Raw genomic sequence first — 20,694 nt, 5'->3', positions numbered from 1 at the left:
ACCTTAAGTATCCGTGGGCATGATTATACGATATGCGTCACATAATCTTAGAATCATCTATTCAACCAACACATAGAACTTCAAAGAGTGCCCCAAAGTTTCTACCGGAGAGTCAAAACATGTGCCAACCCCTATGCATAGGTTCTCAATGTCACGAACCCGCAAGTTGATCACCAAAACATACATCGAGTACTCACATGAATCAAACGTGTGCCAACCCATACGCATAGGTTCCAAATGTCACAAACCCGCAAGTTGATCACCGCAGATAGACATGTGCAAGACATACATCAAGTGTTCTCAAAGACTCAATCCGATAAGATAACTTCAAAGGGAAAACTCAATTCATTACAAGAAGGGAGAGGGGGGAGAACATCATAAGATCCAACTATAGTAGCAATGCCCGCGGTACATCGAGATCATGACATCTCAAGAACACGAGAGAGAGAGAGATCAAACACATAGCTACTGGTACATACCCTCAGCCCCGAGGGAGAACTACTCCCTCCTCATCGTGGAGATCGCCGGGATGATGAAGATGGCCACCGGAGATGGATTCCTCCTCCGGCAGGGTGCCGGAACGGGCTCCAGATTGGTTTTTGGTGGCTACAGAGGCTTGCGGCGGCAGAACTCCCGATCTAGGTTTCTTTCTAGAGGTTTCTAGATTTATAGGACCAGATGGCGGTGGAGTTGCATCAAGTGGGCCCTAAGGGGCCCACAAGCTTGGTTGGTGCGGCCTGGGGGGCGGGGGGGCACCGACAGGGCTTGTGGCTTCCTCGGGACCCCTCTCCGGTATCTTTTTCTTCCGGTATTTTTGATATTTTCCATAAAAAATCATCGCGAAAGAATTATTCCATTTGGACTCCGCGTGAAAAAGGGTCAAAAACACGGAAAGAACAGGAACTGGCACTTGGCACTGAATTAATAGGTTAGTCCCAAAAAAGATATAAAAGGCATATAAAACATCCAAAATTTGACAAGATAACAACATGAAACCATCAAAAATTATAGATACGTTGGAGACGTATCAAGGTATCAAATCAAGGTGAATGGAGGGATGACAGAACAGTTTTCATCCACTCATGGACAACGACAAGGTGAACCAATCTCGCCCTATTTGTTCGTCATTTGTGCGGAGGGTCTCTCAACGTTGCTGCATGAGGCTGAAGAAACTGGGCGCATTACTGGCGTTAAAATTTGCCGGGCTGCTCCCGTTGTTTCGCACCTCTTGTTTGAAGACGTCTCAGTGCTCTTGATCAAGGCTAACCAGAATGAAGATCATGCCCTGCGGGAGATCTTGGACCTATGTGAGGATTGTTACGGCCAGTGCATCAACTTAGAGAAATCGGCGATCATGTTTAGCCCGAACACTCAGGCTATGGCGAAGGCTACAGTTAAGGATGCCCTACATATTCAGAGTGAGACATGGAATGAGAAATACTTAGGTCTGCCAGTTCATGTGGGTAAGTAGAGGAAGAAGGCCTTTGCGTTTGTGAAAGGGGCTATGGCAGACAGAGTTTACGGATGGAAGGAGAGACTCATTGCTAAATATGGGAAAGAAACGCTGGTCACGACCGTGGCTCAAGCCATCCCCACATTTGCCATGTCATGCTTCTATCTCACAAAGACTTTCTGCGAGGAATTGAGCTCACTCCTTGGTGACTACTGGTGGAGTCAACAGGACAAAGAACACACAACTCGCTGGACCGGCTGGAAGAAGTTGATGTTACCAAAGGCACAAGGAGGCTAGGTTTTCATGATATGCATGGCTTCAACTTGGCAATGCTCTCGAGGCAGATATGGAGACTGATCCAGTTCCCAACGTCGTTGTGTGCCCGGATTTTGCAGGCTCGTTACTTTCCGGACGACAATCTTCTGGAGGCAAAACCACGGGATCGTATCTCATACGCGTGGAGGAGCTTGTTGCATGGCCTGAAGCTGTTCCGTGAGGGCTACATCTGGCGAATTGGTGATGGAACGCAGGTCAAGATCTGGTCTGATCCATGGTTGCCACGCCCGTGGTCCCAGGGTGATTACTCCCCGAGGGCCTAATCTGTTGGAGCGGGTGAGTGACCTCATCGACCCGATGACTGGGACTTGGGACATACAACTAGTCAGGGACAACTTCTAGCCCGATGATGCGAAGCACATCCTTTAGACCCCTCTATGGGAGGGGACACATGATTTCATCGCTTGGCAGTATGAGAAGAAACGTGTACATTCTGTCAAGAGCGCCTACAAGCTGCAGGTCCATCTCGAGCGCATGAAACAGGACGGGGGTGTGGGAGGCAGTTCACACGAGGCAGGCAACCTGGACAGCTTCAACGACGATTCATGGAAACGGCTGTGGAAGCTGCCGTGCCCGCGTAACATTCAGATGTTTGCCTGGCGGCTAAAGCATGACTCCCTCGCGTTCCGTACCCATGTGGCGAGGAAGGGGATCCCCATTGTTGACACCAAGTGCCTGTTCTGCGGGCGAGCAGATGAAGATGGTGCCCATCTGTTCATAAAATGCAAGAATGTGAAGGCAGTGTGGAGAGAGCCAGCAATGGAGAGGGAACGTACTACGTTGGTGAAGATTGGGCCTGTGCATGCAGTTCTCGATTTCCTCTGGGGGTTGGATGTGAAAAAACGGTTGCACATCCTCACCTTCTGGTGGATGTGGTGGTCTAACCGCAACAAGCTACGGCAGGGAGAGTTGCCCTGGCCGGCTGACGTAGTGGCGCTTCGCATGAGAAGCAGTGTGCTCGAATACCTGGAAATCTTTGGGAAGCAACCGGACAAGCCGAGGCCCGATATGTGGAGGCCGCCAGCACAAACTGAGTACAAGATTAATGTTGATGGTTCGTTTGTGCCCGGTCAAGGCCATGCAGGTTGGGGTGTGGTGGTAAGAACAAAAGAGGGTGGCCTCGTCTACGCCCGGGCTGGCAGACAGGACCATGTCACTGATGCCTTTGTTGCTGAGATCATCGCTATGACACATGCTATTCATATTGCCGCACATCTTGGGATTGTGCGAGTGGAATTGGAGACCGACTCACAGCTGGTAGATGAAGCCTTGGATATACGAAAGGCCGATTCTTCGACGTACGCAACGGTCATCGAGGACATCAAACTCCACTTGAAGCTTTGGTTTTTCGGTTTATTATATCTGTGTGTAGGCGTAGTGCAAATTCAGTAGCTCATGAGCTTGTCAATATTGGTCGTGTGTGTGATCCCAACCACTTCATGAAATGGGAGACCGGTGTTCCCGCCCATGTGGGCGCTTGTATCTTGGACGACTTGCCTAAGAAAAGTTAAGTTATAAAGCTTTGGCTTTACCTAATTTTTTTTGTAAAAATCCCTAAAAAAAAAGCCCTTGCCCTCCTAGTAGTTGTGTCTCCCGCTTCTCTTTCGCCTCTCTCTCTCTCACTCAACTCAACGCGAACCAGAACCCGACGCGAGGCGTGGCTCGCCGCGAGATGGTAAGCACGACCCCCTCCCCATTGCCACGCCTCCACCCTTCCCCGCCCCTCCCAGGGGTCCGCCGCATCCGCACATGTGATCCGCGCGGATCTAGCCCTGTGCTCGTGCAGGATCTGTTCGTTTATGCCGTTTGGTTTCGCTGAGGGGGTTTGCGATCGATCTGGGGAGCCGTTAGGGTTTTGGCGGGGAAGCGGGGTGTTCTTTGCGCCATTTAGCGGGGATGTAGCCGTGGATTGGTTGTAGCCGCTGCCTCGGACCAGCCCTTTGGAATGAGGGATGCATGTGGTTTCTGCGCCATTTCTCATGTGTTATCGCCGATGGCGTATCGGTGAATTCGCAAAAGCAGTTGGGTAGGCTGCTCGCTGAACCGAGTGATCGTGTTCCCTTGTTGCCATGGAGTGGTCTGCGATGAAGTGGCTGCTTCTTGGGATTGTGGCAGTGGATTGGTGGGTGGTTGGGTGCTAGGCTCTGCGTTCACAGATTAGTGGACTGAAATTTCGTCAATGGAGCCGTATGTGTTGGGTACTATGGGTGTTCCCTAGTAGCACGTGAATCAAGGTCAGTCTGGATGCTTTGCGATACAATTTGTTGCAAAATGTTCTGGTGAGTACATTCCGTGTGTCGTCACCAGCATTACTGTGCATTTATCTGACAATTATTTTTGCGGTCGTCATTGTGGCCATAGTCTCTGAATCTGTTGTATTCTGTAACTTTGGAGAATATGCTGGATTCTCTGAACCTGTTATATTCTGTATTAAGCTGTTTCTTGTTGAGATATATGGGTCATTGGATAAGTAGGATCCACTATACCGAAGTGAACATGTCAGAAGTATTTACTAGCTTTCCTCTGCTTTTTTGTGCAGGTGGCACCTTTACATTAGTTATGCTAGTTTGTGTCTGGTCATCTTTTCAAAATGGTGAAGCTGACAATGATAGCCCGCATCACTGATGGCCTTCCATTGGCGGAGGGGTTAGACGATGGTCGAGATCTGAAGGATGCTGACTTCTACAAGCAGCAAGCAAAACTGTTGTTCAAAAACTTATCTAAAGGCCAACACGAATCATCAAGGCTGTCAATTGAGACTGGACCGTACTATTTCCAGTATCCTTAACCTATATGTCATCTGCATCATTTTAGTTTCTGTTTGGCAAAACATTTGATCTATCTGTTACTATTTTTTCAAAGTTTTCTGTGTCTCGTGCAAGTCTATGCAGCCTAATTAGATAGTAGCTTGTACTTCCTGAATCCTTCATGTTTATGTTGATCTGTAATTCCTTGTAGTTGCTTCATTAGTAGTCAAAGTTGCTTCTGCAAGTTGATTTTACGAATCTGAGTACCTGTACAAATCGAGGCCACAAATTTAAATATCAGATGCAAGGAGAACAATTGATTTATCATCTCCAAGCAGTTGTGTGGCATAATGCACATTCTTATTTTCTCTTGGCACTTAATTTGTATAAGAATTGAAATCACCTGGTTTGCATTAGCATTTTAAAGAGGCAAAGAGAAAATACTGCTGATGTTGGAAAAAGGTTGGTGACTTGAATAATGAATACGTAACACTTTCTTGGGCCTTTTCCCTTTTGCATGTACACCAATAACACCACTGTGTGTAGCTGTGTCATATATGCACCACCTCCCTTATGATACATTTGTGTTTACATTGCATGTAGTAAGCTACATTGTTAATTTTGGGAATAGTACATGTCGAGAAGCAAATCCTCTTCTGTAGTTTATCCAGTTTTCCTAGTAAAATTATTATGGCGCTCTTGTTGCACCTTGATTCAATGAAACAGTTACATCATTGAGAGCCGTGTATGCTATTTGACAATGTGTGACCGTTCTTATCCCAAGAAACTTGCATTCCAGTATTTAGAAGATCTAAAAAGTGAGTTTGAGAGGGTCAATGGCAGCCAAATTGAAACTGCTGCAAGGCCATATGCTTTCATCAAATTTGGTATGGTTCTTCGATCTTTTATGAATATCTTTCACATTCACCTTCTTATTAGCTACTGGGTGGTAGCTTATATGTCTCTGTTTAGATACATTCATACAGAAAACCAGGAAACTGTATTTGGATACCAGAACCCAAAGGAACCTTGCCAAGTTGAATGATGAGCTCTACGAGGTGCACCAGATTATGACTCGCAATGTTCAAGAAGTTCTTGGTGTGGGTGAAAAACTAGATCGTGAGTTTGCCACTGTCATCTGTGTTTATTATGTTGAGTTGTTACTTCATTATGCCTTCTCGATTGATGACGTGCAAATGATTTCTGCACATATTTACAATAGCTGGAAACTATCTGTAGGTGTTTTACCTAAAAGGCACCAGTGAGTAGAGTTTCTGTTAGGTTGGCAAATTAATTTGGTTTCAACAAACTACATTGATTCTCCCTGGATTATAGGTTATTATTACACATGCTTCTTTTGGAATCCCTAGCGCATGTATAAAGTATTATGACTACCTTATTGCTATGGTTTCTTGATGCTCGTATTTCTTGAGACATGTTCAAGCTTTTGTATGATTGAATTGGTATTATTATTGCTTAATGTTATTGTTTCTTAATTTCCATCATCTTTGTATTTTGAACTGGCTTGCCCCAGCGCTTCCCCTTTAGCATGACTTGTCGCCGTCTGTTCCAATGTACTATTGCATAGTTATAATCCTCAGTCCTCAGCCATGTCAATTAAGACAATTGCTCAAAGAAAAGTTCGTTTTTGCCCTTTGCAGAGGTGAGTCAAATGTCTAGTAGGTTGACCTCTGATACGAGAATGTATGCAGACAAGGCAAAGGATCTCAATCGCCAGGTATGCTCCCCTTAAATCCATTTTCCACTCCAGTATATATGTATCCAAGCTAAGCCGAGTGTGAGTAATGAGACAAGTGATCAATTCATATTGGACACAGATATAAGTATGGCTAGTGGTCTTCTCATTTGTTTTTCCATATCATTCTTAAATGAAAAGATTCCTGAGGTAGATCTAGTTTCTTTGGTTTGTAAGTATCACAGGGCTCTTTTCTTCTCGGACTTTTCATTGTCTTTCTTAACTAGTTGAAGATTCCATAATTAGATATAGGCTGCGATTGCCTTGTCGGTGGATCATGGTAATTTTGTTCGGCTAACAAGTTTGTATCTATTTTCCTACTTGAATAACCAACTTTTCCTATTTCTGTGGCTCTCTTTTCGCATGAGATTGCAAAATAACATCAGTACATCACAGTTGAGCAGCTGCAAGCTGCATAATTATTGCATTTCCCTTGTACTTTCCATTTTAGTTTGTTTGGCTAGTTCCAGTAAATTCTGCTGGCTGTAATCCTCACTCGAAACAAATAAAAAACCTGCACTAATAAACTAACATGCTCCCGTTGTGATCTGCCACAAACTGGTCGTGAAGCACAGAAATTCCATTCTGTATGTGCAATCCTATGTTCATTAACAAAGCAGCATGGGAATCTCTAGGCAACACTATCTACCATAGTTTTCTTATTAATCTGACGCAATTGCCACTTGTGGGTTTTCAGGCCTTAATTCGGAAGTATGCCCCTGTGGCCATTGTGATTGGGATAGTACTGATGCTCTTTTGGGTCAAGAACAAGATATGGTGACCGAGTGAAGCTCGACATCCTTCACTGTGACGCCGAGAATTCTATGTCAACAGATGCTTCTACAGCTTATCCCGCATCTGCCTATTCAAGCGAGATTACCATTTTAGCCGGCTTATGCTCTCCCCAAACAAGAGGAGCAAGCAGTAAACCCGTTGTGTAGTACTCCTACTATTAGTATAGATCTGATCCTGATGCATGACTTCTCCATGAAATCTTGGAGCCGAACATACTACTCCGTACCTATTAGAGGTGTAGATTCGGCCGACATAGTAATTGGTCTTCCTTTTGTGAGCTCAACATGTAAGATCAGTAGTGGCAAGATACCGGAAACGGAAACGCTTTGGTCACGATGAAATTTGTTCAGCATGCTACTGGAGAACAGGCTATGTCAAATTCATTTCAAATTTGCCAAATTTGTTGGGTGAAATGTTTTGACACGGAAAATCAACATGATTCTGGCAATTTCGGACGAATCTACTGCAGTTGATACTGCCTTGTTTCCTATAAAATCCTGCCTTAATTAATTTCTTACAGTTGAACCCCCGAACCCCGAACTAGAAGCGGCTGCGGGTCAGCAGCGGAAGCCAAGCACCCTGCCGTCGATCGGCGAGACGCCGACGCGGCACACCTTGGACGCCTGCACCCGGTGCGTCAGCACCCGCAGCACCATCACCTTGCCCTTCACCACTAGCAGCGAGTCCACCTCCATCACGGCAGCCGCGGCGGCGGGCTGCTGCGCGGCCATGTCCAGCGGCGGCGGGGTGGCCGCGGGGAAGGCCGGCACAGCGAAGGTGGTGGACCAGTGCTTGGTGCTGCCGCTGTCGATGAGGCCCGCGGGGATGTAGATGGAGCCGATCTCGCCGCCGGCGTAGGCGACGCGGAGCGAGCTGTCGAAGTGCGCGAGCGGCGCGCGGTTCGGGTTGCGCACGGAGGCCACCTGCTCGAATGTGAAGGCCACCGTGCCGTTGGCGGCCGCGAAGGACGGCAGCCGCACCGCCGCGACGGCGATCTCGGGCGGCTGCGGTCGGAAGAGGAGGAACAGCGCCGTCGCCGCCCCGCCGGCCGCGAACAGGAGGAAGGCCGCCGCCATGAGGCAGGACGCCAGGGCGGAGGTGCGGCGCCGCGGAGGGCGCTGCTCCGGCTCGTAGTAGTACGGGTACGGCCACGGGCTCGGGCTCGTCTCCGGCGGCCTGTCCGTGGTTGCGACGGGAGCCGCCGCGCCGCCCCCCGGCACGTAGTACGGCCCCGGCCGCGGCTCCGGAGGCCTAGCCACTGTGGCGACGGGGGCCTCCCGAGCCGCGCGAACCTCCGGCGAGCCATACAGCTGCTCCGGCGACCTGGCAACGGGGGCGATTGGAGCGTCCCGAGGAGCCTTCCGTCCCTCCGGCGCGTCGTGCAGCTTCTCCGGCGGCCTGGCAACGGGGACGACTGGAGCCTCCCGAGTCGCGCGGCCCTCCGGCGCTCCGTGCTGCTGCTCCGGCGGCCTTGCGACGGCGGCTGCAGCGGGAGCCTCCCGAGCGGCGCGGCCCTCCTGCCTCCCCGCTGGCCTGGCGACGTTGGCGAGGAGAGCCTCGTGAGACGCGCGGCCCTCCTCCGCGAGGCTCGGCCGGGGCCGCGGCTCCGGCGGCCTGGCCCTGTCGGCGACGACGGGAGGAGGCCCGCGGGCCGTGGGTTCCTCCGCCGCGCGGAACGGCCTCGGAGCCTGGCCCAGCCGCTGGCGCGGAGGCGGCGGGCCGGCCATGGCAGGCTCGCGGTCCGTCGGCGGGCGCATGCGCGGCGGGAGCGGGAGGGGTGGTTGCTGCTGCGGCATCGTACTCCTCCCTTGCTGCTGCTAGTGTGTGCGCGTGGCGCTCTTTGTTGGCTTGCGCCGCTTTACGAGGGCACAATAATGCTGTTGGGTGGCATGTGCGCGGCCCGAGCGGAAAGACGGGGGTGGGGACTTGGGGGTAGTGTAGTGAGCTGCTCAGTGGAAGTGGAGGTGGAGGTGCTTTTCGACTTTGGAGACTTCTCTTCCTCCCGGATGAGATGAGATCCAGCTGCGGCTGTACGTTACCGCTCGCTCACCAGTGTTCACGCATGTGATTGACCGACCGACCGACCTCTGCGCGTGGGATCTCTGGCGCGGTGTGAAACCGTCTCGGAAGTCGACGGGCGAATCTTGGCCGTCCATGACCACGCCAAGATCCGGTTCAAAAAAATGAGCACGCCAAAGATGATCTCGTCTCCGTCTGATGGCCAAGACCAACGGGACGACCAGCATCAGAGTGACGGATGCGTTTCGTCTCGTCTCGTCGCCAGTGGACAGTACGGGAAGTTTGGGCTAGACAGCAGCAGAGTGATGGATGCGTTTCGTTTATCTATCAGCTGCTGCTGCTGCTGCTGCTGCTGAGCCGGTAGGTGAATCAGCAGGAGCAGGTTCATTTCACCTCTCGGTTTTTTCCTAGTAGTTGCTCTCCGGCTTAAGAGATACACTTCGTTGTTTCATTTATTCATTTTCCTTTCCTTTTTTTTTCTTTTCGGTAAAGCTACAAGATCTTAGCCTTTAAGCAACGTGCCGCGCTGGCTCCGCTTTGGCTCGCTGGGCCAAATCGAAGAAAGTACGGCGTTCTCGCTTGCTTTGGCCGCGCAGCGAGCAGGACGGGGTGATGATCCTCCACGGCAAAAACTGGTGTTGGGTACACCTGTGCCTGACAAAAAATATATATGTTCCGTCGCCGGGACTTGAACCCGGGTCTCTCGGGTGAGAGCCGAGTATCCTAACCACCTAGACTACGACGGAATATGTTTCCAACACAATCTTTTATGTAGCTGTAATATCCAGAGGCAAGCTCGCCAGCTGGGTCTGTCCGGGGCGGGCTCCAACGCTGTGCCATGCGCGCCTCACGTGCGGGCCCGAGAAGAGTGGTGGCCCGTCAGCTCCGGGCGTCCGTGGCGCGCGGGAACCGCTGTGCCGTCCAACGCCCGCCGTTTCCGACAGCCCGCACGTACACGACGCGAACCGCAAATCACGAGCTACCACGAGCCACGCCTATAAAATGGCGGCCGTGCTCAACTCCCGTCGCCACACACAGCAGCCGGTGCATCGCTCTAGAGCTAATAAACCAACCACATTTCGGAGAAGCATCCTCGACCGAAGCCACCACCTTCATCCATGGCCGAGCACGTGAGCCACCAGGCCGGCGCGGCGGTTGGCCACGCACAGGTCGGCCATCCACAACAGAAACCTCTGTGTCGTCGTTCGTCTATCGGTCTCTCCGTGTGCGCATATGGCCGATGGTTTAGGTGAGTAATTAACGTGGGTGCGTTGCAGGACACGGCCGGCCATGTGGCGCACGACGCCGCGGGGACGGCGCACGACGCGGCGGGGGCTGCCCACGACGCGGCCGGAGCGGGAGCCAACCACGCCGGCGGCGTTATGGAGGAGGTCGGCGGGCAGGCGCAGATGGTCGCGCGGAGCGCCGCCGACGCCGTCCAGGGCGCCGCGGAGACCGTCAAGAACGCCGTCGGTCTCGGCGGCAACTAGGCCGGCGGCCGCGCGCGCGCGTGCGCAGGCACGGCTCTCTTCTGATCTCCCGGCTGTCGCCGGGGTTTGGATGGAGCCGTACGTGCAGCTAGACGCGTACTGCTACCTAGCTACGTGCGCACATCGATCGATCTCGATGCGAGGTTGAACCCGCATCAGCATCAATATTTGTTTTCTCTTCCACTATTTACTTGTTTCTCAATCTACATAGAGTGGTTTGTTTCTTGCCTGCCGACTGAGCGGCCGGGAATCGATTGCGCTCTGGTTTATTTTGTAATCGCGTCCCGCTGTGTAAGGTGCGACGTGGTTTAATGACAAGTATCGTTTTCTAAATGTCCGTTGGATGCTCTGGTTTTAACTTTAGGGTTTCACTGTATGTGTCCTTTTTTATTGAGTCCACTACTACAAAAAAGTGCTATCATATCTCTCCCCCCAAGGAAATGTGGAACTCCTTAGTGCATCTCTAATAGATGCCTTATTTTAACCATGGTGTTTTAAAAACCGTTTTTGAGGCATGAGAGGATAAAAACACTCTTCAGCGTGTGCCTTATCACGTGTCATAAATTGAGGCAGCCCCAAATTCTGGTCCTCTGTGTCTCAAATTTGGGATAGAGAGGGCCTCGCTCACACCCGCCTTATCCCTTTCATTTCACCCCGCGCGTGATCAACCGTCACACTGAAAGGAGTTTCGCCCCCGGCCTGCCATTTCCGCCGTCGGCCGCCGCTGCCGATTCGACCTCTCATCGCCGCGCCCCCTTCCCCGAAAGCCCCCGCCGAGCTCCCACAGTTCTTCGCCGCTGATTCCCGCCGAAAAACGGGCACCGCACCCCGTCTCCGCGCTAAAGGTGCGCATCTGCCGCCGCCCGCCCCACGCGGCGGCGAAGCCGTGGTGTTAGAGCATATTTCTCCACATGTGGTTTTGGTAATTGATGACAATTCCTATGAACTTTAAGTTATATTCGAAGGATTTGTCCATAGGCATTTCTTGAAGTCCATCTGTTGGTGTCAAGGAGTTTATATGTTGAACAAGGTGGTATTCAAGGTATTATCCAAAGAATGGTCATAGAGTCACAAGGTTGATCAAGACTAAGCAAAGAGCAAATCAAAATGATCAAGACACAAAGTGTACAAGATGTATCGAGAGGGATCGAATGATCCCATGGTATGGTAAGCATTGTCCATAATGCTTTTGTGTACTAACCCATGGTCCTTGTGATAGTTCTATGTGGGGTTAGGTGTGTCTTCATGGGTTTGCGTCAAGAGGAAGATCTCATTCAACCTATGAATGATGAGATCAACCGGTGATCGTCATCAAGATTACGGTGTGCAAGTTCAAGTGGAGCATCATGAAGATATCATGCTTGAAGCTTGCCGTCTATTGTGGTGGCAATGGACTTGTGAAGATGTGCTGAAGAGTGGCTCACCCATAGTGAGTATGGGTGTGACACCCTCGATTTAATCGTACGCTAATCATACACGCAAATGCGTATGATCAAACTCAAGGAATCATGGGAAGATATCACAACACAACTCAAGACACAAATAAAACAATATCAGCTTCATATTACAAGCCAGGGGCCTCGAGGGCTAGAATACGGAAGCTCGATAAACACACGAGTCAGCGGAAGCAACAATATCTGAGTACATACATAAAACATGGGGGTGCCTTTGAGAAGTCTAGCACAAAAGATACAACGATCGAACGAGGCGAGGCCTCCTGCCTGGGAACCTCCTAACTACTCCTGGTCTTTAGCGGCCTCCACGTAGTAGTAGGCACCGTCGGGGTAGCAGTCGTCGTCGGCGGGCTCCTCCATCTCCTGGGCTCCATCATCTGGTCGCAGCAACGGATCAAGGGGGCAAAGGGGGAGCAAAGCAACGGTGAGTACTCATCCAAAGTACTCGCAAGTCTTACATCAGAACTATTCTAAGTATGCATCAGTATCAAAGAAGGGGGGTGGTTATATGTGGACTGACTGCAGCAATGCGAGAATAGAGAGAGAAGGCCTAGTCCTATCGAAGACCAGCATCTTCAGGGTCTTGCAGCAATAGACGAGAGTAGAACACATGACACAATTAATAGTCATATTGTTGCAGCAATATTTAAAGTGAGGTCACGCACAGAGATCCTCCCTCGACTCCCTGCGAGGAAGCAATCCCGGGGCAACTAATTCCAGTTAAGTAATAGTTGTAGTTGTATAAGATCAAGGCACAACTCCGAGTCGTCCTGTAACTGTGGACACGGCTATTCGAATAGATAAGTTCTTCCCTACAGGGGTTCACAACATATTCCCCGACGTGCTCGATAACACGCTGGCCGGACACACTTTTCTGGGTTATGCCCGACCTCGGAATATCGACATGTCGCAGTGTCACACCCAAGATGCGAACCTATCCTCAATTTGGCACGAAGGTCTCGTCAGGGATAGAAGCGCATCTCGTCGTGTCGCAAGAATGGATATCGTTACAAGTACATGTACTGAAAGGAGGAGATATATATTTAGAATTGGCTTACACTCGCCACAAGCTACATCAGAGTCACATCAGTACATTACATAAACATCAAGAGTAAGAGCAGGGTCCGACTACAGACGAAAACAAACGAGAAAAGAAGGACGACGTCCATCCTTGCTATCCCAGGCTGCCGGCCTGGAACCCATCCTAGATCGATGAAGAAGAAGAAGAAGAAGCAACTCCAAATGAACAATCAATGCGCTCGCGTCAAGTAACCTTTACCTGTACCTGCAACTGGTGTTGTAGTAATCTGTGAGCCACAGGGGACTCAGCAATCTCATTTCCAAAGGTATCAAGACTAGCAAAGCTTAATGGGTGAGGTAAGGTTAAGTGGTGAGGTTGCAACAGTGACTAAACACATATTTGGTGGCTAAACTTACGAGTACAAGAAATAAGAGGGGGAAGATCTACGCATAGCGGACGTGAACTACTGTTGATCAAATAAATGATCCTGAACAACTACCTACGTCAGACATAACCCCACCGTGTCCTCAATCGGAGAAAGAACTCATGAAAGAGACAGTCACAGTTACGCACACAGTTGGCATATTTTAATTAAGTTACTTCAAGTTATCTAGAACCAGTGTTAAACAAACTTTCCACGTTGCCACGTAACCGCGGGCACGGCTTTCCGAAAGATTTAACCCTGCAGGGGTGCTCCAACTAGTCCATAAAAAATTACCACAAGCCGCATAGAAATCCTCAATCACGAAGCTCGCGATCTCGTCGGATTCCCTAATGGAAAACCTCAACTCTGAGATTACCCAAAGCATCACCGGAATCCCGATGCACAAGATATCTCGTCAAAGGTAAAACTAATCCAGCAAGGCCGCCCGACGTGTCGACGATCCCGATAGGAGTCGCGTACCTCGTTATCAGGACACGACGGATGAGCTAGACGACGGGATCGCTAAACCTCCGGGTGACCAGAGGGGCGCCGGACATCGCTCAGGTGGGACCAACACTCATGAGGAGCACTGGCCCGGGGGTTGATTAAATCATCCTCGGTGTCCGGAAAGTCCCTATGCAATTTTATTAGGTGTTTAGGCAAATGTAGTACCAAAGTTGGGCCTTGCCAGACCAGCTTTAATCTAAAACGAATTATCAAGGGGGTCCCCATAACAACCTCGATCGTGTTAGGAGCGCTCATTTATGGAACATAACACCGGTAGCCGAAACTAAGGGGGCAAAGGTGGAACAAAACACCAGGCTAGAAAGGCCGAGCCTTCCACCTTTTACCAAGTATATAGGTGCATTAAATTAAATAGCATTAAAATATGGTGATATAACAAGGAACCCATGCTTTCACATGGAAGCAACTACACCTGCAACTAGCAACGCTAACACAAGGTTAAGCAATCAGTAACATAGCCAATCAGTGGTTTGCTTGGTTGAACAGGTTCAAGGTTTTCATGGCATTGCTGAGAGGCTGATATTTAACATGTGGTAGGCAACGAGACATAAACGATAGAAGCGATAAAACTAGCTTGGCAATGATAGTAATGGTATCTGGGGAAATGGTCATCTTGCCTGAGATCCCGCTTGGAAGAAGAATGCCTCCGTGAAGCAGACGAACCGACGTAGTCGAACGGGTCCTCACAATCCGGCACGCTGCGGAACTCTATCGAGACGAAGCAAACCGGAAACACAAATCAACACATGGAATTCACCACACGATGCACAACACATATGATGCATGAGCAGTTGAAAACATGCAAGTCACGGCATGACAATTCACACAAACAAACTCTACACATTAAGTGAAGTTCAATATGCAACGAGTTGCATATTGACGAAACTCCACGCTAATTTATTTAGTTCTATCCCGATTAGGTACACCGCAATATTAAATGTGGTTACACATGGCAAGAGGTGAAGCGTAATTAAACTACCTATCTAGGCATTTTAAATGAGGTCGGAAATGACATATAGCCCCTCCGAGACGACCTCACATGTTAATTTACAATTCTGTCCAGATCTGAACTAATGCATTTAATTAGTTGTTAAACAGCAAAAAAATAGGTTCACGTGATTCTTCGCGTCAAGGCAAGCAATCTACACATAAAGAACATCTCCAACGGAGCTATGGTTCAAAAGATACGGACACCGCAAGATATAATGGCATGAATGCAATATGTGTGCAACGACGGCTACGAGCACTTGAAAACATATAAACAGCAAGAGAAAATGAAACTAAACGAGATTCTAAGCAAGTTTCATGTAGGACACGATCAAAACGGAGCTACTGTTCAACAACTACGAGCAAAATAAGAAATCACTACAAACTGCCAAAATAAACCACATAGCATTTTCTACACCCCACAACTACGAGCTACTCAACTCAATTATAATCAACCAAGGCATGACACGAAAGAGGGCAAGAAGCACTACTACAAACAACTAACAACAACTAGCATGGCATCAAGGATCACTAGGGAAAGAAGACACAAAATGGCATCTCACACACTATTTCAGATTTAGTGAAAATTACACCTCATGATAGTGCAGTTTCCGATCTGAAGCCATATTGACAGCAGCAAAAACATAAGCTACAGGACTCGAAATGGCATGAAAATTCACAGCATGCTAGAGAAACACAAGGTTAACAACTAACTCCATTGGACCAACCTCAAAAGAGGTACAGATCACAAGATAGAAGCAAAACAAAACAACAACAAAATATAACAGATTCCAGACTTGGAAATATTTCAGCTCCTCCAAAACAGCATTATTTCTAGCAACTTAAGAGCAAGCAAACCACACCTAAACATGCATTTCTATTGCAACCAAAAATACCAGGGGCTAGTCTAGACATCAAAGATCAACTCTCTAGTTGTCAACTCCGTCAAATGAAGCACGGAATAAATCCTACGAAAAAGACAAGAGGGCAACATAGCAAAATATCGCGCGAACTAACTTGCTCTAAAGCTAAAACTATTTGCACAGAAAAATCCCATACCCCGAAAACATATAAAATATATGGGCTTGCAACACAAAAATATTGCCACACGTAAATGCGAGAAAATAACCTAGACACGGGAAAAATAAACTAGTGCAATTCCATACACGCAAAAATATAAATGACTACTCTAAAATACATGGCAAATGGTCCCTAGAGCATGAACATTTTATCTAAGGCATTCGGGCAAACCAGACACGCGCGAAAAATAAACTACAGGCAAAACATATTAGGACAACACGTGTTCCTAGGCATACGGTGCGCTAATCGACGTCAAACAATTATGCAAGTTGAAGATTCGGATTCTACGTGAAATTCTACACCAAAACCATATAAAATACGCCTCGTTCCGACTTACGGATTAAAAACTACGGACGTCTAAATATTACCTATTTATCTGGAATTTATATTAATTCCTAAATCAAGCTAAATCACTAATGGGCCGAACGGGGTGCAATACAGATAAGGTGTGCAGGGGGGCGAGGGATAGCTCACCATGGCCACTTGGGCCTGGCCAGCTGGATGCGCTGGGACCTGGCCCGGTCGGTGCGCGGCAGGGAGGCCGAGCTGGGCCGGGAGGCGAGGCCGGCCCACGCGAAGGAGCAGGCCCACGCGACGAGCAGGGACGCTGCCCGTTCCTCTCCTGCTTGCTCCCGAGCTCAACCATGGCGGCGGCGAGGGCTTGGCGTCGAGCATCCCTGCAGGTCCTCCGGCGAGGCGAGGTAGGCGACCGGCGGCGGCGCACTTGTGCTTGAGTCGGCAGGCGGCGGATCCGGCGCGGGGACGCGTGGGGAATGAGGAGCAAGAGCAAGGCAACCGGCGACGGCGCAGGGCGGTTCTGGCGAGGCGAGCGGCTACGGCATGGGGCGATCTGACGACGAGGGGCTCCGACAAGGCCTAGCGAGGAGGCGGCGACGAGGAGGCGGCGGAGCACCTCGGCAGGGATGAGCTCGCGGCCGGCGGCAGCGCTCGAGGGCCAGCGTGGGGTGCTGCGGCCCGAGAGGAGGAGGCAGGGGCGGCTCGGGCGGGTGATGGCGCGACCGGGCCCAGGGAGGGCCACGGATGGGCTTCGGCGGGCCCTGCGTGCTGGGGGAGGAGAGAGAGGTGGGAGAATTAGTGTTAGGGGTAGGTGGGCGCGGAAAACAAGGAGAGATTAGAGGAAGGCTGTCTCAAATGCATGGGGGGTATTTATAGACAAATGGGGGGCTAGGTTTAGCGAAATTCCGCCCCGGTTTCAACCGCGCGGTCGGATTCGACTAATTCCGACCGAGGGAACGGTTACGAGGCCGTGTAGAGGGGATATCCGGGGATGAGAGGGAGAACGGGCGGCGCGGCAACGAATTTTAAAACACCGACAGACATCCGACGGTAGACCGAATACGGTGCCGCTACGGTCGACCGTTCGGGGTACCAGACGGACTCCGATCGCGACGAAATTCGACATGCGGCCGAGCTATAACTAATCACGACCACGTGCCAAGTTTCACCTCGATCAGAGAAAGTTTTTCACACACTTTTAAAACAGGGTTACGACGATGCCGCGGGCGCGTGCGAGTGCGGCCGGACTCAGAACAGACAACGACGAGAACCGACAACTACTAACGGATGCAAGTTTTGAAAACTGGCGGCAACGGAGATTCCGATGCAATGCTGATGATGCGCGTGATGCGATGATGATGTGGCAAAATAAAATAGACACACGACAAAAACGGAATAGAAGGGGAATCTTCTGGAACGTCGGCATCGGGTTGTCACACGCAGCCCCACCTAAGCTCAACAGAGAGGCCAGCCCGCCGGTCTAACTCCTAAGCACAGAGGGTTCGTGGGTCCACTTGCCCTCCGCGCTCCTGCACGATGCGAGGGCGGTCGATGTCACTCCTAGCACCCATTAATCACAAGCGTGATGCATCTCTGGACCACTCGGGCGCGTGCCGCTACATCGCTGACGTATGGAGAGCTTCGGCTGATACCGTGACGTCGAGTACCTGTAATTCTTCACACGCAGACGGTTAGTGCATAATAAGGCCTTCCGACCAACCCAGATCAAATACCCAAATCCATTATCATTTTAATTAGGCCATCGACACAAACACGCGGGAATCCACCCGCCTAACAACTAATCACCAATGATCCAAGTAACATGGTCAAGTAACTGTGTGGTTGTAACATCGGTGGAATCCGAGGTATCACCCTCGTTGGATTCCGAACGATGTAATCCGTCAAGGTGGACTTAGAGGAATCACCCTCAAGGGTCCCACACTTGAGGGGTGCACGACAGAGGCATTGTCGGGAATGGTGAAAGAGGAATCATCCTCGATAACCATGACCGGCTAGCGGTACTACAAAGATATCATCAGGAGTACTTAGCGAGGTGTCACCCTCGGTATCCGATATTATCTCTGCAGCATCGCACAACTAAGGGGGTGTAAGTGTTGTGCCGGGTCTGGCTCGTCGATCAGGGATTGAGATTTGAAAGCAAGCAGGGCAACTGGACTACGGGGTCAGAGGGGAAGACTGCTCCACCTATACTAAGCAGTTTAAAGGTACAATACTGAAAGTAGCAGTTCATCAAAAATAGGTCATGCATCAGATATAGGAGCTAACTACAACAATAGCAAAATATTAATGCAAGCAGGAGGAAGAAAGACATAGGCGATATATGGATGATCAAGGGGGGGGGGTTTGCTTGCCTTGCTGCTCTACGGCAAAAGGCTGGTCGGCAGGGTCGTAGATGTACCCGACAACAGCGTCAGTCTCGGGGTCTACCGGTAAAAAGAGGGGGAAGAAACAATAAATAATAGCAACAGGTGCAACACTAAGCATGACATGGCAACATGCAGACTAGGCATGAGCTAACGCAGGAACGTATGTCGCACACGGGTCGGAAGAATATCTGGAGATATTTTCCGGGTCTCGGGCTACTACCGGTTAGACTGAAAACGATGGAAAAGTTCCATATTTGCTATGCTAGGGACACCTGACAAACGAATGGACCGTGTATCCGGATTCGTCTCGTTCTGCTGATCAACTTTCATGTTGAAAATATTTTGATGTGACTTACGGATTATTTTATATTAATTTTTAAAGTTTTATTCAATATTTAGGAATTAAGAATAGATTTAATTCAATTGATTAAATGCAATTATGACATCAGCATGATGTGTCATGCTGACATCAGTAGTTGATTGATCAACTGACCAGTGGGTCCCATGCGTCATAGACTCAGTTTTTAATTAGGGTTAATTATTTATTAATCAAATTAATTTAGTGGGGAACCCATGTGTCATACTCTAATTATCCTAATTACTTAATTATCCATTTAATTAATTAACCAATTAGTTAAATAATATATCTATTTATTTATTTATTTAATAAAAACATATATTTATTTTTATATTGTTATTTTTTTATATATTTTAACAGTGCGTGGGACCTCCCTGTAAGTGGGAGTGGGGGTGTTGGCCCCACCGGTAAGTGGCAGTGGCCACACCACAATTTACACACACACATATTTGCATACATAAACATAATGTATTCTTTTCCCTTCTACATACATGCATGCATACACAATACACGCACACATACATAGATGATACATACATACGTAATACATACATGATACCTACATACGCAATACCTAGTACATACATGCTTTTCATTTCTTTTTCTAACTCATCTCTAACCTCCTGGACATGTCTCAACTCGTAGGAACCCTCTCAACAGAGAGAGGAGGAAAACTCCACCTCCACCAACAGGGGCCCAACGGCGCCGGAACACGTCGGCGATCGCTGGAATGGAACCGGGAGAGGGAGGAGGAGAGGATGGCCGGGGCCCGGAGGTCACCAGCATTGACGGGAAGGCCCGGAGTAGCCGGAGTGCACGGGGAGTCGGCGCGGTTCCGGCGTGGAGGAGCTCCCGGTGGTGGTGGTGGCCGGCGGGGAAGCTCCGGTGACGCGGGTGGGCCGGGCCCGGTCGGATCCGGCCCGGAGGAGGGGCGACGCCCGGACGGGGCCGCCGGAGCGGGGGCCACCGGTGCTGTAGGGATCCGAGGTGGGGAGCTCCGGTCCGGGGCGCTGGGAGGTGCTTACGGGGAGGAGGGAGCTCCGGCCGGTGGGTGAGGGTGGGAGGCGCGATGGAGGAGCGGTGCGCGGGAAGGTGGGGGGTCGGCCGGTGCAGGAGGCAGGGAGGCTGGCGCGATGGGGGACGAGGTGGAGGGAGCAGGGGCGCTCGAGGGAGAGGGCCAGCGATGTGGGTGGTGGATCTGGCGATCTGGGGAGGCAGGGAGGGAGAGCGGTAGGTGGGAGGCGAGGGACGTGGCGGTTTCCAGGGGAGGGGGCGTGGGGAGTGACGGGAGAATGGGGGGGGGGTCGGGGCGTGGGGCACGGAAGCGAGGGGGGGTTGGTGAGCGGTAGGTGAGAGGCGCCCTCACGGTTGGTGGGCAGGAGCGTGACGATGGGAGGGCCGTCGTCTGTGGCGGCAGCGACACGGAGTGGGTGAGGCGCGGGGGAGCTAGGGTTTGCCCCCCCGGGGGTGGGCCGACGGTTGGGTGGAGTGGGCCGGCCTGGGGGAAAAGGCCATGGCCCAGGGGAGGAAGTGGGGGGTTTTGTTTATTTTTTTATTATTCTTTT

The 20,694-nt window shown here is 50.3% G+C and overlaps 3 protein-coding genes and 1 non-coding gene across 4 annotated transcripts; 2 read left to right on the top strand and 2 right to left on the bottom strand.

Annotated features, from left to right (window-relative positions):
* Nucleotides 1–3,375: 3,375 nt before the first annotated feature.
* On the top strand, nt 3,376–7,546 carry LOC123443279 (25.3 kDa vesicle transport protein-like). Its single transcript, XM_045119611.1, has 6 exons — nt 3,376–3,464; nt 4,329–4,567; nt 5,263–5,423; nt 5,509–5,655; nt 6,198–6,274; nt 6,990–7,546. The coding sequence occupies exons 2-6, from the start codon at nt 4,380–4,382 to the stop codon at nt 7,071–7,073; spliced, it is 657 nt and encodes a 218-aa protein (XP_044975546.1). The 5' UTR covers nt 3,376–3,464; nt 4,329–4,379; the 3' UTR covers nt 7,074–7,546.
* On the bottom strand, nt 7,443–9,588 carry LOC123443278 (basic proline-rich protein-like). The gene has a single exon (XM_045119610.1). It carries the CDS (start codon nt 8,881–8,883, stop codon nt 7,645–7,647), a length of 1,239 nt encoding a protein of 412 aa, XP_044975545.1. The 5' UTR covers nt 8,884–9,588; the 3' UTR covers nt 7,443–7,644.
* A 191-nt stretch (nt 9,589–9,779) lies between these two features.
* TRNAE-CUC lies at nt 9,780–9,852 on the bottom strand. Its single transcript has one exon. It is a non-coding gene; the product is annotated as a tRNA-Glu (tRNA).
* A 204-nt stretch (nt 9,853–10,056) lies between these two features.
* On the top strand, nt 10,057–10,929 carry LOC123443277. Its single transcript, XM_045119609.1, has 2 exons — nt 10,057–10,275; nt 10,384–10,929. The coding sequence occupies exons 1-2, from the start codon at nt 10,225–10,227 to the stop codon at nt 10,594–10,596; spliced, it is 264 nt and encodes an 87-aa protein (XP_044975544.1). The 5' UTR covers nt 10,057–10,224; the 3' UTR covers nt 10,597–10,929.
* The last annotated feature ends 9,765 nt before the right edge of the window (nt 10,930–20,694 follow it).

The sequence above is a fragment of the Hordeum vulgare genome, chromosome 3H (genome assembly GCF_904849725.1).
Source record: "Hordeum vulgare subsp. vulgare chromosome 3H, MorexV3_pseudomolecules_assembly, whole genome shotgun sequence".
Lineage (NCBI taxonomy): Eukaryota > Viridiplantae > Streptophyta > Magnoliopsida > Poales > Poaceae > Hordeum > Hordeum vulgare.
The sequence above is the reverse complement of the archived record's forward strand: the minus strand, read 5'-3'. Positions and strand labels throughout refer to the sequence as shown.